The sequence below is a fragment of the Bos javanicus genome, chromosome 13, assembly GCF_032452875.1.
Source record: "Bos javanicus breed banteng chromosome 13, ARS-OSU_banteng_1.0, whole genome shotgun sequence".
Classification (NCBI taxonomy): domain Eukaryota; kingdom Metazoa; phylum Chordata; class Mammalia; order Artiodactyla; family Bovidae; genus Bos; species Bos javanicus.
In genome coordinates this window covers 17,360,500-17,378,634 of record NC_083880.1, presented here as the reverse complement: position 1 = coordinate 17,378,634, position 18,135 = coordinate 17,360,500, and the positions used below count along the sequence as shown (strand labels likewise).

The 18,135-nt window shown below is 40.7% G+C and overlaps 2 protein-coding genes across 2 annotated transcripts in view; one reads left to right on the top strand and one right to left on the bottom strand.

The window, feature by feature from the left end:
• LOC133258883 (ankyrin repeat domain-containing protein 26-like) overlaps positions 1–18,135 on the bottom strand; it is a 78,916-nt gene that overhangs the window by 35,103 nt on the left and 25,678 nt on the right. The window contains 3 exon segments of the mRNA XM_061435567.1: positions 4,058–4,130; positions 4,218–4,246; positions 7,482–7,578. Of these exon segments, the coding sequence (XP_061291551.1) occupies positions 4,058–4,130; positions 4,218–4,246; positions 7,482–7,578 (199 nt within the window).
• The window catches only part of LOC133258884 (uncharacterized), a 107,588-nt gene that overhangs the window by 84,087 nt on the left and 5,366 nt on the right, over positions 1–18,135 (top strand). The gene's annotated exons all lie outside the window — the stretch shown is intronic.

The window sequence follows — 18,135 nt, the reverse complement described above, 5'->3', positions numbered from 1 at the left end:
CAAAAACAACACCTAGCTATGGATGTGACTGATGATGGGAGTCAAGTCCAAGGCCGTAAAGAGCAATACTGCATAGGAACCTGGAATGTTAGGTCTGTGAATCAAGGCAAATTGGAAGCAGTCAAGCAGGAGATGGCAAGAGTGAACATCAACATTTTAGGAATCAGTAAACTAAAATGGACTGGTCTGTGGTTTAGTCCATAAGTCCTGTCCAATGCTTCTGAGCCCATGGCCTATTTGTAGCTTGCCAGACTCCTCTGGCAATAGGATTTTCCAAGCAAGAATGCTGGAGTGGGTTGCCATTTCCTTCCCCAGGAGATCTTCCTGACTCAGGATTCAAACTTGGATCTCCTGCACAGCAGGTAGATTCTTTACTGACTGAGCTACCAGGGAAGCCCCCAAATGGACTGGAATGGGTGAATTTAACTTAGAAGACCATTATGTCTACTACTGTGGGCAAGAATCCCTTAGAGGAAATGGTGTAGCCATCACAGTCAACAAGAGTCCCAAATGCCGTACTTGGATGCAATCTCAAAAATGACAGAATGATCTCTGTTTGTTTCCAAGGCAAACCATTCAATATCACAGTAATGCAAGTCTATGCTCTGACCAGTAACACTGAACAAGCTGAAGTTGAATGGTTCTATGATGACCTACAAGACCTTCTAGAACTAACACCAAAAAAAAGTTCTTTTCAATATAGGGGACTCGAATGTACAAGTAGGAATTCACGAGATACCTGGAGTAACAGGTAAACTTGGCCTTGGAGTACAGAATGAAGCAGGACAAAGGTGAACAGAGCTTTGCCAAGAGAACGTACTTGTCATAGCAAACACCCTCTTCCAACAACACAAGAGAAGACTCTACACACGGTCATCACCAGATGGTCAGACTGATTCTATTCTTTGCAGCCTATTCTATTCTATTCTTTGGAGACGCTCTATACAGTCAGCAAAAACAAGACCAGGAGCTGACTGTGCCTTAGATCATGAACTCCTTATTGCCAAACTCAGACTTAAATTGAAGAAAGTAGGGAAAACCACTAGACCATCCATCTATGACCTAAATCAAATCCCTTAGGATTATACAGTGGGTGTGGCAAATAGATTCAAGGGATTAGTTTTGATAGACAGAAAGCCTGAAGATCTATGGATGGAGATTCCTGACATTGTACAGAATGCAGTGATCAAGACCATCCCAGAGAAAAAGAAATGCGAAAAGGCAAAATGGTTGTCTGACAAGGCCTTACAAATAGCTGAGAAAAGAAGAGAAGCTAAAGGCAAGGGAGAACAGGAAAGATATACCCATTTGAATGCAGAGTTCCAAAGAATAGCAAGGAGAGATAAGGAAACCTTTCTCCGTGATCAGTGCAAAGAAATAGGGGAACATAATAGAACGGGAAAGACTAGAGATCTCCTCAAGAAAGTAAGAGATACCAAGGGACCATTTCATGCAAAAATGGGCACAATAAATGAAAGAAATAGTATGGACCTAACAGATGCAGACGGAGAAGGCAATGGCACCCCACTCCAGTACTCTTGCCTGGAAAATCCCATGGATGGAGGAGCCTGGTGAGCTACAGTCCATTGGGTCGCACAGAGTCGGACAGGACTGAGCGACTTCACTTTCACTTTTCACTTTCATGCACTGGAGAAGGAAATGGCAACCCACTCCAGTGTTCTTGCGTGGAGAATCCCAGGGACGGGGAGCCTGGTGGGCTGCCGTCTGTGGGGTCACACAGAGTCAGACACAACTGAAGCGACTTAGCAGCAGCAGCAACTACAGATGCAGAAGATATTAAGAAGAGGGGGTAGGAACACACACAAAAAACTATATAGAAAAGATCTTCATGATCCAGATAAGCACGATGGTGTGATCCTTTACTTAGAGCTAGACATCCTGGAATGTGAAGTCAAGTGGGCCTTAGGAAGCATCACTATGAATAAAGCTAGTGGAGGTGATAGAATTGCAGTTGAGCTATTTCAAATCCTAACAGATGATGCTATGAAAGTGCTGCACTCAATATGCCAGCAAATCTGGAAATCTCAGCAGTGGCTACAGGACTGGAAATGGTCAGTTTTCATTCCAATTCCAACGAAAGGCAATGCCAAAGAATGTTCAAACTACCTCACAACTGCACTCATCTCACACGCTAGCAAAGTAATACTCAAAATTCTCCAGGCCATCCCTCCATAGCACATGAAACGTGAACTTCCAGATATTCAAGCTGGATTTAGAAAAGGCAGAGGAACCAGAGATCAAACTGACAACATCCACTGGATCATCAAAAAAGCAAGAGTTCCAGAAAAACATCTACTTCTGCTTTATTGACCACCCCAAAGCTTTTAACTCTGTGGATCACAACAAACTGGAAAATTCTTAAAGAGATGAGAATACCAGACCACCTGACCTACCTCCTGAGAAATCTGTATGCAGGGCAAGAAGCAACAGTTAGAACTGGACATGGAACAACAGACTGATTCCAAATAGGGAAAGGAGTACGTCAAGGCTGTATATTGTCACCCTGCTTATTTAACTTATACACAGAGTACATCATGCAAAATTCCAGGCTGGGTGAAGCACAAGCTGAAATCAAGATAGCCGGGAGAAATATCACAGATATACAGATAACACCACCCTTATAGTAGAAATTGAAGAAGAACTAAAGAGCCTTTGGATGAAAGTGAAAAAGTTGGTTTAAAACTCAACATTCAAAAAACTAAGCAATGCATCCAGTCCCATTCCTTCGTGGCAAATAGATGGGGAAAGATGGAAACAGTGACAGGCTTTATTTTGGGGGTCTCCAAAATCATTGCAGACGGTGACTGCACCCATGAAATTAAAAGACGCTTGCTCCTTGGAAGAAAAGCTATGACCAACCTTGACAACATATTAAAAAGCAGACACATTACTTTGCCAACATTGGTCTGTCTCATCAAAGCTATGGTTTTTCCAGTGGTCATGTATATATGTGAGAGTTGGACTGTACAGAAAACTGCACAGCAAAGAATTGATGTTTTTGAAGTGTAGTGTTGGAGAAGACTCTTGAGAGTCCCTTGGGCTACAAGGAGATCCAGCCAGTCCATCCAAAGGGAATTCAGTCCTGATGCTGAAGCTGAAACTCCAATACTTTGGGCACCTGATGTGAAGAACTGACTCACTGGAAAAGACCCTGATGCTGGCAAAGACTGAAGGCAGGAGGAAAAGGGGAAGACAAAGGATGAGATGGTTGGATGGCATCACCCAGTCGATGGACTTGAGTCTGAGTAAACTCCAGGAGTTCTGATAGACAGCGAAGCCTGGTGTGCTGTAGTCCATGGAGTCGCAAAGAGTCGGACACGACTGAGCGACTGAACTCAACTGAACTTCCATATAGTAAACATCAACAGACAGAAACAAAAGTTCCTTGGAATTCTCAATAATTTTTAGAAGTATAATAGGATCCTAAAGCCAACAACTGTCAGAATCACTGTTTCAAAAGATTATGTCTATCAAATAGTCATTAAAGTATGATTACTTCCCCTACTTCTAATAATCAAAGACACCACAAACACCCACACACACAAACACACACACACACAAATGCACACACACATAGTCTGCTAATGAAAACACCTGATTGGCCTACATTCATCTGTGTAACAACATTATAATGAAATAATTACAAGCTGAAATACAATTGACATATTAGCAAGTGAGTTTTACTCAAGGGAAAGGTTAGAGTTCAAACAAGCATTTGGGGCACTGGAAAAAAACTTAGAGTCTAAAATTTAATCTCTAAGATTTCCTGAGAATTATAGAGATTCCAAACTGAGAACTTCAGAGTGTCGAAATGTATACAGAAACATCTTGAGTTGAAGCTTATATTTTAAAAATTTCTTGTTCTTATGCTTGTATCTTTTGTTTCAAATCACAGGTATCAACAATAACATTTGCCTTATGTATGTCCAATTCTTCAATTAAATTTGCAAAGAAAATGTTAAAAGCATGAAGACTGAGCATTTCAAATAGCTCAGTGTCCCTCTTTCCAGAGTTAACTGTGTACTGCAAAATTTACCTGAAATGGATGTTTGGAAATCCTTCATTCTGACTGTGTTATTAGGAACCGAATCTTTCATTCTGACTGCTGGCTGAATGGGGTTTGGAAACAAGTTGATTACTAAATAATGTACATAGGAGACAATCCACAGTTCAGATAAAATTATAAAAGTTTTTACCTTCACGTTAGGATATTTCCCAGGAGACTCTAAGAGGAAAAAGGGACACAGAGTTAATTACATATAAACATGAAAGCCAGCTGTATATTCACACAGTTAGTACTGAGCAGAATCCTCGCGCTCAGCCTTGGCACTGAATACATTCAGTTTTAGTGTCTTGTTTTTAGGGGGATCTTAGGACACTGGTAAGACAGACATAGGAATCCACTAAAGATAGGGAGGAAAAAATAGGAATACAGGTTCACCAAAACATGTAGTTAAGATTTCAAAAGTAACATTATGTTTTCAATGGCTTTATAAAACATTAAAGTGCACACAGACCAATGTGAATGTGCTGACTGATGAGGAGAAAGTGGATCTGAATCAGAGGAGCAAGTCATGAACCCTAGAACATAAACGTGAAAGCTGATGGTAAAATGTAACAGCACATCTTGAATGCAACACAGCAGTTATCATTTCCACCATTATGCGATAAGTATTTATCATGTTCTTCAATCTGTCCAGTCATTTAAGAAGTGCACAGCTGGGATGACAGTTCACCAGAATGTATAATTCATTTCTCATCAACGACAGAGTAATGAACTGATTAGCCTGGATATACACTTGTAGAAAAATGGCTCATAAAAATATTCATTTTTTTTTCCATATCCATGTGGGCTACTGGAATGCCTACTTGTCTTGGCTCCTCTAGTCTAGCCATCTTAAAGTTTCTCAATCCACTCATGCAGGAAGGTATATAAGACACATCTACGAAATAATGTATAATAAATTCTCAATATTTAAATATAATTATCAAAAAGGAAATAATATATTTAATTGCCAAAGAATTATTAGAAATTAAAAATCTTGCATGTTTCAAAATCAGTGTAGTATTTATTAAAAGTATTTCTACATTTAGGGAATGAATCTTATTAATCTGTTTGTCTTCAAAATTTAGTTTGGTTTGGTATATCATGTTAATGCTTCAGAGGATGTCCATGAAACAACTTTCAAAGAATCAGCTATCTTTATAAAAAAAAAGTCAATGCCTCCTTTTACAAATTAATCTGATTTGAATAACAAATACCAGTACAACATATATCTTTGATGCCTAAGACTTACTCAGAGGGGCTGCAGTTTCCCCCACTTCTAGCACCCCCTCCCAGCTCCAGGATTCTCTGGAGCAATAATGATCTTATCTTTTTTCAGGGTAAATACACTGAAGTCATCTAGAAGGAGTTCTCTCAAGTGTCCTCATCAACTCCAAACTCCCCTCCCTACGGCCTTCCTTTCCTCCCTTTGTCCTTTCACTAGATTCTCTCCTCTCTAAATGGTAATCTCTAGATCTGTGGACTTAAATCTTCCCCCTTGACATCCTTTCTATGGATCATCCCTACCTGTGGTCTTCTTTACAGACTGGGGCCTGGTGGACCGAAGTCAACGAAAAGAAAGCAAAAGAGAGAGACTAATATTCCCTGGGTTAATGGAAAACCAATAAAGCCCTAGAATAGGGCTAGTACCACTCACTAAGGCACACGGTGTCCTCTCAAGGAGGTCTTGAAAGCCCGGGCAGGAAAATGAGCTTGGCAGGCCTCCATGCTCCAAAGACCTAGCCAGAGAGAGAAAGAAGGACACAGGGGACCCAAGTCTCTAGTGGAACAAGGGTGCATTATTCATGTTTGTGTGAGTTTATATATTGTTATACAAGGAAGCTTTAGGCAAGAAAATAAATTTAAGAAAACAAAAACCAGACGTATAACAACCGTTACCAAGGGAATAACAAAGAATAACAATCGTCACAAGGCCAGAAGACAATCCATATCTTCAGTAAGAGGGTTGTGACTAAACAGTGTTACTGTAGGGTAGAAGTTACTTAAGGAAATCCACGTATGCATTCTGTCCCATGACCTCAGTCCGGGGAACAGCATGCCGCTCCACTCGTTCCTGTATACCAGGAACTGATAAGGAACAGAGGGTTCATGAGAAACAGAAAACAACATACAGGAGTCCTAAAGTTAAACGTTCCCTGACACCTACCATTTCTTTCTCCCTCTTTGCTTAGCAATGGTATCTTACACCTATAACTGCTACTTCAACTCTTTGCTTCCCTCTGGCTATAAACACACTCAGAAACAAACACAAAATACTGCTTTTCCTTGATCCTGTTCTGTCCTGCACTATCCAATGCTCTTCTTCCAGATTTCTCCATATGCACGGCTACACCCTTGCTACTCAGAGAGCTTGTTAGGAACACAGAACCTCAGACCTCCTGCTCAGCATGTGCACTTCACACATGGTCCCCAAGAGACTAATTAAAATTTGAGAAACACTGGTCTACACGGAGTCTGTTTCTACATGACTTCAACTTAATTCATTCTCCTGAAATCTCAGCCTCTGTTTCCTCATGTGAACACGTCCCCCCAAACTGAAATGGCATTAGAAGTTGGAAACCTTCCAGTGGACTCTCTCTGAGGCTGTGGTTCCTTGGTCTCTCCATCACGCCCCCTGCTCTCTCCTTTCCCGCTCTCTGGTTTTGTCTCATGTGACACCATGCTGGAAAGCAGCAACATTTCGTATGACACCAATTTGCACACATTACAGCTGAGCACCTATGCCCATGCTTCCAGGAGGAGGATGACACAGTGCTCTGCATGCCCAGGGACCGCAGTTCTGAATGTCTTCCTAATAACAAGTAAACAGGAAGAGGTGAGAACTTTGCTGTTCTTCTCTGACAAGTTTTGGTGCCAGAAGCTCACTTTGAATTCATCATCCATGTCAAATACTCTCCCTTTATCTAAAGACCTTCATTATTTATTGCCCCCTTCCCCCACAGACCTGTGTTTCCTTTTCTTCATTTCCTCCCTGTACCCTCTGTCTCTCTCATCCATCATTCCCTCTTGCTTCTTATTTCTTGACCTTCCTTAGGTCGTAGAGTATCTTGAAACAGAACTAATCATTTGTTTTTGGTCATGTGTCACATGGAATCTTAATTCCCTGAGCAGGGATCGAAACTGCACCACCTGCATTGGACAGTGTTAACCGGACAAAGTCTTAAACTTTGGACCACGAAGTAAGTCCAAGAACTAATAATTTAGCTCCTTAAACTGGATTCTCAATGTACTCTGTGGTAGACACCTGATAAGATACATAATTGCCCTCCTTTTCTCATCTTTTTTCTCACTACCCATCTGACAGGTGATTTTCTTTGCCTCTTAGAATGTATCAGCATTCCCATTTTCAATCAACGTTCTGTCATATCATTTTTCTGTAAAACACAGTTCTTACCTTCTACTTGTCCATTTAGTGTCTTTTCTCCTCTTTGACCAGAAGTTCCAGGTAAATGATCCACATACTTCTGTGGAAGGATCTCAGAGATACTCTGCTAGAATGAGTGATAACACTGAGTTGAATGAAGAGTTCCTAATCCCTTTTGAAGAAAGACCCTAGTTTTAACCTGGTTAAGACAGGGTTGCCAAGATCCCACAGTTGCTATGTGACAGAACCAGGATGCTGAATTCAAACATGGTACTGCATCACCAAGCAGTGGCTGCCACATCTAAGAGACCAGGCCCTTCTTATCTCCTTCCATAGCGGCCACCTTCAAACTGGGCACGGTTACTTTATGTTACTTCAAGTATGGCTGCCATAAAGGTACTCTGCACGTGCTACTTAAGCTATGCAAAATGGTTTGCACTTACTAAAACATCACTAAAGCTAACTGCTGTTATTTTAGCCCCACATATTTATTACTATTTCCCATGCTTTTGCTTCTCTTGAAATGTTCCTTGCAGATCAACTTGACAATCCAAATGTAGTAATATTTTCAAGCTTCAAGCACTATCTTGTCAACATCAATGTGGTAAAAAAAAAAAAAAAAAATAGAAATGAAAATCAAAACTACAGTGAGATACCACCTCACACCAGGCAGAATGGCCATCATCCAAAAGTCTGCTACCTCTGCTGCTGCTTAGTAGCTTCAGTCATGTTCAACTCTGTGCCACGCTAAGACTGAAGCCTTCCAGGCTTCCCTGGCCATTGGATTCTCCAGGCAAGAATACTGGAGTGGGTTGTCATGGCCTCCTTCTCGACTCAGGGAGGAAATCCAGGTCTCCCACTGAAGGCAGGTCTTTACCGCTCAGCCACAATGAGATACCACCTCACACCAGTCAGAATGGCCATCATCAGAAAGTCTACAAACAATGAATGCTGGAGAGGGTGTAGGGGAAAGGGAACCCTTTTGCACTGCTGGTGGCAAGGTAAATTGATACAACCACTATGGAAGACGGTATGCAGGTTCCTTAAGAAACTAGGAATAAAACCACCATATGCCCCAGGAATCCCACTCCCAGGAGTACACCCTGTGGAAACCAAAATGGAAAAAGACACATGCACCCTGATGTTCACTGCAGTGCTGTTTATGATAGCTAGAACATGGAAGCAACCTAGATGGCCACCGACAGATGAATGGATGAAGACGTGGTGGTACATATAGACAAAGGAACATTACTCAGCTGTAAAAAGGAATGCATTTGAGTCAGTTCATCCACCTGGATGAACCTAGAGCCTATTATACATAGTGAAGTAAGTCAGAAAGAGAAATATAAATATCATATACTAACGCACGTGTATGGAATCTAGAAAGATGGTACTGACAATTTATTTGCAGGGCAGCAATGGAGAAAGAGACAGAACCGACTTAGAGACATGGGGGAAGGGGAAGAAGGGAGAGGGTGAGATGGATGGAAAGAGTAACATGAAAACTTACAATTCCATGTGTAAAATAGATAGCCAATGTGAATTTGCTCTATCACCCAGGGAACTCAAAGAGGGGCTCTGCAACAATTTAGAAGGGTGGGATGGAGAGGGAGACTGGAGGGGGATTTGGGAGGGAGGGGACCTGGGTGAACCTATGACTGATTCTTGTTGATGTCTTTCAGAAAACAACAAAATTTTGGAAAGCAATTATCCTTCATGTAAGAATAAATGAATTTTTTACAACCCTATTTGAACATTCACATGATTTACTGCTTCTTTCCCTGTAAACAGCACACTAACGACTCTAACTTCTTATCTATGTCTTCTGGAATGGCAGGTAAAGATTAAAGGAATGACCTAGATACAAAAAAAAAAAAAAAAGGAGTAAAACTATGATTACCTAAGTTGAAGGTTTAAAAGTTTTCAAATACATTTATGATGATCAAGAAGGACTCAATATTCACATCAGGAAAGAAAAAACCAACGAAAAAAATCAAGTAACCACAAGGACTAACTTTTCTATATGGAAGAATTTACATGTTAGTTCCACATGTATAACAAAGAATTGACATGGTAATTTAACATCTATAAACACTGAAATTAATAAAGTTTCTTAAAAATAATGTGTGTGTGTGTTGGCGGGGTGGGCGGGGGGGGGCGGTGCGCAGTCCTAAGATGGCAGAGGAATAGGATGGGCAGACCACTTTCTTCCTCACAAGTTCATTGAAAGAACATTTGAACGCTGAGCAAACTCCACAAAACAACTCTGAATGCTGGCAGAGGACATCAGGCACCCAGAAAGGCAGCCCAGTGTCTTCAAAAGGAGGTAGGACAAAAGATAAAAGATAAAAAGAGAGACAAAAGAGGTAGGGCCAGAGACCCATCCCAGGGAGGGAGTCTTAAAAGGGGAGAAGTTTCCAAACACCAGGAAACACTCTCACTGGCGGGTCTGTGGGGAGTTTTGGAATCTCAGAGGGCAACATAACCCGGAGGAAAAATAAATACATAAATAAATAAAACCCACAGATCACCTGCCTAACCGGAACTCCTAGAGCTTGCATCCGCCAGCAGCAAGTGCGGGCTGAACAGGGAGGCACGGGCTGCATTGCTTAGGGTAAGGACTGGGCCTGAATGCTCTGAGGGGGCAATCTGAGGGAATTAACATGAGATAGCAACCCAAACTGTGGGATAGCCAGAGAGAGAGAGAGAGAAAAAGAGAGAGAGAGAGAACTATCCTTTGAAAAGCTCTAACCTAAGGCACTGCCAGGCCCACTCAGAAAACAAAGGACTGAGCAAATACCAGAGGAGAGCTAGCCAGCTGCGGATCGGCCCATCTCCCACTGGAGACAGGGAGGCAGGAGAGGGGCACCCAGAGCTGGAAAGAGGCAAACTCGGCCCCAGAGAGGCATCCTCTACCCAGCTGCAAGCAGGCACCCAGTCACTAACCAAAACCCCTTGGGATTCTGGATGGTTGACTTCTGCTGGAAGGGTCCCAGCCAGAGATCAGCTCCCCAGAAGAGACATACGACACGCTGGAGACGGGTGCACCCGCTGCCACCCAGGAAACTGAGCGGCTGGACCGGGGAGGTGGTAAGATGCACTCCCCACCTGGGGAGACAGCACTCGCCAAGCACCTGGTCACCTGAGCTGCTCGGACCTGGGAAGGGCACAAAACGCAGGCCCAACCAAGTCTGCCCCTTTGTGGAGTACCTGAGAACCTGAACCTGACCGGATTAGACCTCGGAAGTGCACGCAACCCAGGGCCCGCCTCAGATAGTTCCCCGGCAAAGCAACCTAGAGCCTGAGAAGTGTAGAGTGGGAAAGTGCACGTGCCATGAACAAGGGCAAAGCCAGTGTGGCCGAGACACTGCAAGCACTCCCCACACATGCCAGGGATATTTGTTTGCAGTGTTCCTCTGTCCCCACAGCAGTACTGCACAAGTGAGCCTAAATAAGTAACCACCTTCGCTCCCTTGTGTCAGGACAGAAATTAGACACGGAAGAGAACAGCAAACGGAAGAAGCTAAAATAAACAGAGGGAACCGCTTTGGAAGTGACAGGTGCAACAGATTAAAACCCTGTAGTTAGCAGCAACTACATTGGAAGGGGCCTATAGATCTTGAGAAGTATAAGCCAGATCACATAACTATCTGGAACTGAACTGACCCCACACCGCCCACAACAGCTCCAGAGAAATTCCTAAATATATTTATATTATTATCATTATATAAATATTTAAATTTTATTTTAAAGTCCTCTATTACTCGGTCATGGTCTTTGTAGACCAGGACCTGGGGCCTGGAGTCGACAAGAAGAAGGATGCAGGGGACCCAAGTCTCAAGTGAAACAAAGGTGCTTTGTTTGCAAAAAAGCATGTTTATATATCTTCATCCAAGGCAGCTTTAGGCAGTAAAAAAAAAAAAAAAAAAAAAGCAAAAACAAAGCCAAGCAAATAACAATATTCAAAGGGCCAGAAAGAATTGCATGTCCTGAGTGAGAGGGGCATAACTGAGCAGATCACATTTGAGTGAGGTCACTGGAGGGAGTCACTGAAAGGACCAAGCAGGTGCCCTTTCTCAGGATCTCAGTCCCAGGAACTGCGTGCAGCTCTGCTCGTTCCTGCAGCACCTGATGAGGAATAGAGAATCCTTGAGAAATGGCACACAAAAGAAAAGAATAACATATTGGATCCCTTAAAGCTGAATGTCCCCTGACATTACTCCTTTAATTTTCATTTTTATAACCTACTATAACCTTGCAAAATAAAGACCCTATTTTTAAAGCAAACTTCATATATATATATTTTATAATTTTTGTGACTTTGTTTTGGTTTTTTAATGTTGTATTTTTCAGAGTCTAACCTCTACTCTAGATTTTTAATCTTTGCTTTTTGGTATTTGTTATCAAGTTTGTACCTTTAAGAACCCAATCTTCAGTACCCACTTTTACTTGGAAGTGTGATTCTTGGCTTGATTGCTCTCTCGCCTTTTTGACTCTGCTTTGTCTCCACCAGGTCGACTCTATGTCCTCCCTCCCTCTTCTTTTCTCTACCCAACTCGGTGAATCTCTTTGTGTGTTCCAGGCTGTGGAGAACACTTAGGGACCTGATTAGTGCCTGGATCTGTCTGTCTCATTTTCATTCACCCTTTTATCCTCCTGGTCACCTCTGTCTCCTTCATCCCTCTTCTCTTTTCTTTGTAACTCCGTGAACCTCTCCAAGGGGTCCAGACTGTGGAGAGCACATAGGGAACTGATTACTGGCCAGCTTGCTCTCTCCCCTTTTGATTCCCCCTCTTCTCCTCCTGGTCACCTCTATCTCCCTTCTCCCTCTTCTATTCTCCATGTAACTCTGTGAACCTCTCTGGGTGTTCCTCACTGTGGAGGAGATTTTCATCATTAACCTAGATGTTTTATCATTGATGCTGTATAGATGGAGAAGTCTTGAGGCTACTGTAAGAATAAGACTGAAAACCAGAGGCAAGAGGCTTAAGTCCAAAACCTGAGAACACCAGAGAACTGCTGACTCCTGGGAACATTAATCGATAAGAGCTCATCCAAAAGCCTCCATACCTGCACTGAAACCAAGCACCACCCAAGAGCCAACAAGTTCCAGAGCAAGACAAGCCATGCAAATTCTCCAGCAACGCAGGAACATAGCCCTGAACTTCAATATACAGGCTGCCCAAATCACACCAAACCCATAGACATCTCAAAACTCACTACTGGACACTTCATTGCACTCCAGACAGAAGAAACCCAGCTCCACCCACCAGAACACCGACACAAGCTTCCCTAACCAGGAAACCTTGACAAGCCAATCATCCAATCCCACCCACAGCGAGGAACCTCCACAATAAAGAGGAACCACAAACTGCCAGAATACTGAAAGGCCACCCCAAACACAGCAATCGAAACAAGATGAAAAAGCAGAGAAATACTCAGCAGGTAAAGGAACATGATAAATGCCCACCAAACCAAACAAAAGAGGAGGAGATAGGGAGTCTACTTGAAAAAGAATTCAGAATAATGACAGTAAAAATGATCCAAAATCTTGAAAACAAAATGGAATTACAGATAAATAGCCTGGAGACAAGGATTGAGAAAATGCAAGAAATGTTTAACAAGGACCTAGAAGAAATAAAAAAGAGTCAATCAATAATGAATAATGCAATAAATGAGATCAAAAACACTCTGGAGGGAACCAACAGTAGAATAGCAGAGGCAGAAAATAGGATAAGTGATGTAGAAGATAGAATGGTAGAAATAAATGAAGCAGAGAGGAAAAAAGAAAAATGAATTAAAAGAAACGAGACAACCTCAGAGACCTCTGGGACAATGCTAAACGCCCCAACATTCGAATCAGAGGAGCCCCCGAAGAAGAAGACAAAAAGAAAGGCCATGAGAAAATACTTGAGGTAATAATAGTTGAAAACTTCCCTAAAATGGGAAAGGAAATAGTCATCCAAGTCCAAGAAATCCAGAGAGTCCCAAACAGGATAAAACAAGGCAAAACACCCCAAGACACATATTCATCAAATTAACAAAGATCAAACACAAAGAACACATATTAAAAGCAGCAAGAGGAAAAACTTCATTACACACACACACAAAATAAAAGCAGCAAGAGAAAAACAACAAATAACACAAAAGAGGATTCCCGTATGGATAACAGCTGATCTTTCGATAGAAATTCTTCAGGCCAGAAGGGAATGGCAGGACATACATAAAGTGATGAAAGAGAAAAAACTACAACCCAGATTACTGTACCCAGCAAGGAGTTCATTCAAATATGAAGGAGAAATCAAAAGATTTACAGACAAGCAAAAGCTGAGAGAATTCAGCACCATGAAATCAGCTCTTCAACAAATGCTAAAGGATCTTCTCTAGACAGGAAACACATAAAAGGTGTACAAACTCAAACCCAAAACAACAAAGTAAATGGCAACGGGATCACACTTATCAATAATTAACTTAAATGTAAATGGGTCGAATGCCCCAACCAAAAGACAAAGACTGGCTGAATGGATACAAGAACAAGACCCCTATATATGTTGTCTACAAAAGACCCACCTCAAAACAGGGGACACATACAGACTGAAAGTGAAGGGCTGGAAAAAGTTATTCAATGCAAATAGAGACCAAAAGAAAGCAGGAGTAGCAATACTCATATCAGATAAAATAGACTTTAAAATAAAGGCTGTGAAAAGAGACAAAGAAGGAAACTACATAATGACCAATGGATCAATCCAAGAAGAAGATATAACAATTATATATGCACCAACACAGGAGCACCACAATATGTAAGGAAAATGCTAACAAGTATGAAAGTGGAAATTAACAATAGCACAATAATAGTGGGAGACTTTAATATCCCACTCACATCTATGGATAGATCAACAAAACAGAAAATTAACAAGGAAACACAAATTTTAAATGATACAATGGACTAGTTAGACCTAAATGATATCTATAGGACATTTCACCCAAAAACAATGAATTTCACCTTTTTCTCAAGTGCACATGGAACCTTCTCCAGGATAGATCACATCCTGGGTCATAAATCTAGCCTTGGTAAATTCAAAAAAATTGAAATCACTCCAAGCATCTTTTCTGACCACAATGCACTAAGATTAGATGTCAATTACAGGAGAAAAACTATTAAAAATTCCAACATATGGAGGCTGAACAACACGCTTCTGAATAACCAACAAATCACAGAAGAAATCAAAATATGCATCGAAATGAAGGAAAATGAAAAAAACAACTCAAAACCTATGGGACACTGTAAAAGCAGTGCTAAGGAGAAGGCTCATAGCAATACAGGCTTACTGCAAGAAACAAGAAAAAAGTCAAATACATATCCTAACTCTATACCTAAAGTAACTAGAAAAGGAAATGAAGAACCCCAGGGTTCGTAGAAGGAAAGAAATCTTAAAAATTAGGGCAGAAAGAAATGCAAAAGAAACAAAAGAGACCATAGCAAAAATAAACAAAGCTAAAAGCTGTTTCTTTGAGAAGATAAATAAAATTGACAAACCATTAGCCAGACTCATCAAGAAACAAAGGGAGAAAAATCAAATCAACAAAATTAGAAATGAAAATGGAGAAATCACAACAGACAACACAGAAATACAAAGGATCATAAGAGACTACTATCAGCAACTATATGCCAAAAAAATGGACAACTTGGAAGAAATGGACAAATTCTTAGAAAAGTATAACTTTCCAAAACTGAACCAGGAAGAAATAGACAATCTTAACAGACCCATCACAGGCACGCAAATCGAAACTGTACTCAGAAATCTTCCAGCAAACAAAAGCCCAGGACCAGATGGCTTCAGAGCTGAATTCTACCAAAAATTTCTTCCAGAAAATTGCAGAGGAAAGTAAACTTCCAAATTCATTCTATGAGGCCACCATCACCCTAATACCAAAACCTGACAAAGATGCCACAAAAAAAGAAAACTACAGGCCAATATCACTGATGAACATAGATGCAAAGATCCTTAACAAAATTCTAGCAAACAGAATCCAACAAAATATTAAAAAGATCATACATCATGACCAAATGGGCTTTATTCCAGGGATGCAAAGATTCTTCAATATCTGCAAATCAATCAATGTAATACACCACATTAACAAATTGAAAGCTAAAAATCATATGATTATCTCGATAGATGCAGAGAAAGCCTTTGACAAAATTCAACATCCATTTATGATAAAAAACTTCCCAGAAAGTAGGAACAGAAGGAACATACCTCAACATAATAAAAGCCATATATGACAAACTCACAGCAAACATTATCCTCAGTGGTGAAAAATTGAAAGCATTTCCCCTAAAGTCAGGAACAAGACAAGGGTGCCCACTTTCACCACTACTATTCAACATAGTTTTGGACGTTTTGGCCACAGCAATCAGAGCAGAAAAAGAAATAAAAGGAATCCAGATTGGGAAAGAAGAAGTAAAACTCTCATTGTTTGCAGATGACATGATCCTCTACACAGAAAACCCTAAAGACTCCACCAGAAAATTACAAGAGCTAATCAATGAATATAGTAAAGTTGCAGGATATAAAATTAACACACAAAAATCCCTTGCATTCCTATACACGAACAATGAGAAAACAGAAAGAGAAATTAAGGAAACAATTCCATTCACCATTGCAATGAAAAGAATAAAATACTTAGGAATATACCTACCTAAAGAAACAAAAGATCTATATATAGAAAACTACAAAACACTGGTGAAAGAAATCAAAGAGGACACTAATAGATGGAGAAATATACCATGTTCATGGATTGGAAGAATCAATATAGTGAAAATGAGTATACTACCCAAAGCAATCTATAGATTCAATGCAGTCCCTATCAAGCTACCAATGGTATTTTTCACAGAACTAGAACAAATAAGATCACAATTTGTATGGAAATACAAAAAAACCTCAAATAGCCAAAGCAATCTTGTGAAAGAATGGAACTGGAGGAATCAACCTGCCTGACCTCAGGCTATACTACAAAGCTACAGTCATCAAGACAGTATGGTACTGGCACAAAGACAGAAATATAGATCAATGGAACAAAATAGAAAGCCCATATATAAATCCATGCACCTATGGACACCTTATCAATGACAAAGGAGGCAAGAATATACGATGGACAAGAGACAGTCTCTTTAACAAGTGGTGCTGGGAAAACTGGTCAACCACTTGTAAAAGAATGAAACTGGAACACTTTCTAACACCATACACAAAAATAAACTCAAAATGGATTAAAGATCTAAACATAAGACCAGAAATTATAAAACTCCTAGAGGAAAACATAGGCAAAACACTCTCCAACATAAATCACAGCAGGGTCCTCTATGACCCACCTCCCAGAGTAATGGAAATAAAAGCAAAAATAAACACATGGGACCTAATTAAACTTAAAGGCTTTTGCACAATGAAGGAAACTATAAGCAAGGTGAAGAGAGAGCCTTCAGAATGGGAGAAAATAATAGCAAATGAAGCAACTGACAAAGAATTAATCTCAAAAATATACAAGCAACTCCTGCACCTCATTCCGGAAAAATAAATGACCCAATCAAAAATGGGCCAAAGAACTAAACAGACATTTCTCCAAAGAAGACATACAGATGGCTAACAAACACAAGAAAAGATGCTCAACATCACTCATTATCAGGAAAATACAAATCAAAACCACCATGAGGTACCATCTCCTGCCGGTCAGAATGGCTGCGATCCAAAAGTCGACAAACAATAAATGCTGGAGAGGGTGTGGAGGAAAGGGAACCCTCTTACGTTGTTGGTGGGAATGCAAACTAGTACAGCCACTATGGAGAAGAGTGTGGAGATTCCTTAAAAAACTGTAAATCCAACTGCCATACGACCCAGCAATCCCACTGCTGGGCATACACACTGAGAAAACCAGAAGTGAAAGAGACACGTGTACCCCAATGTTCATCACAGCACTGTTTATAATAGCCAGGACATGGAAGCAACCTAGATGTCCATCAGCAGATGAATGGATAAGAAAGCTGTAGTACATATACACAATGGAATATTACACAGCCATTAAAAAAAACATTTGAATCAGTTCTAATGAGGTGGATGAAACTGGAGCCTATTATACAGAGTGAAGTAAGCCAGAAAGAAAAACACCAGTATAGTATACTAACACATATATATGGAATTTAGAAAGATGGCAACGACAACCCTATATGCGAGACAGCAAAAGAGACACAGATGTAAAGAACAGTCTTTTGGACTCTATGGGAGAAGGCAAGGGTGGGATGACTTGAGAGAATAGCATTGAAACATGTATATTATCATATGTGAAACAGATTGCCAGTCCAGGTTCGATGCATGAGACACGGTGCTCAGGGCTGGTGCACTGGGATGACCCAGAGGGATGGGATGGAGAGGGAGGTGGGAGGGGAGTTCAGGATGGGGAACACATGTACATCCATGGCTGATTCATGTCACTGTATGGCAAAACCACTACAATATTGTAATTAGCCTCCAATTAAAATAAAAAATAAAGAAATAAAAATAATGTGGAATGTACATGTTGCTAGAGATATTTTTTAAAGAAAAAATATCTTCCACAGATAATTTTATAAACTCTGGTGGTAATTTTTCTTTCCTTATGACTTTATAATAACAAGTAGTCTATATAAGAAAAA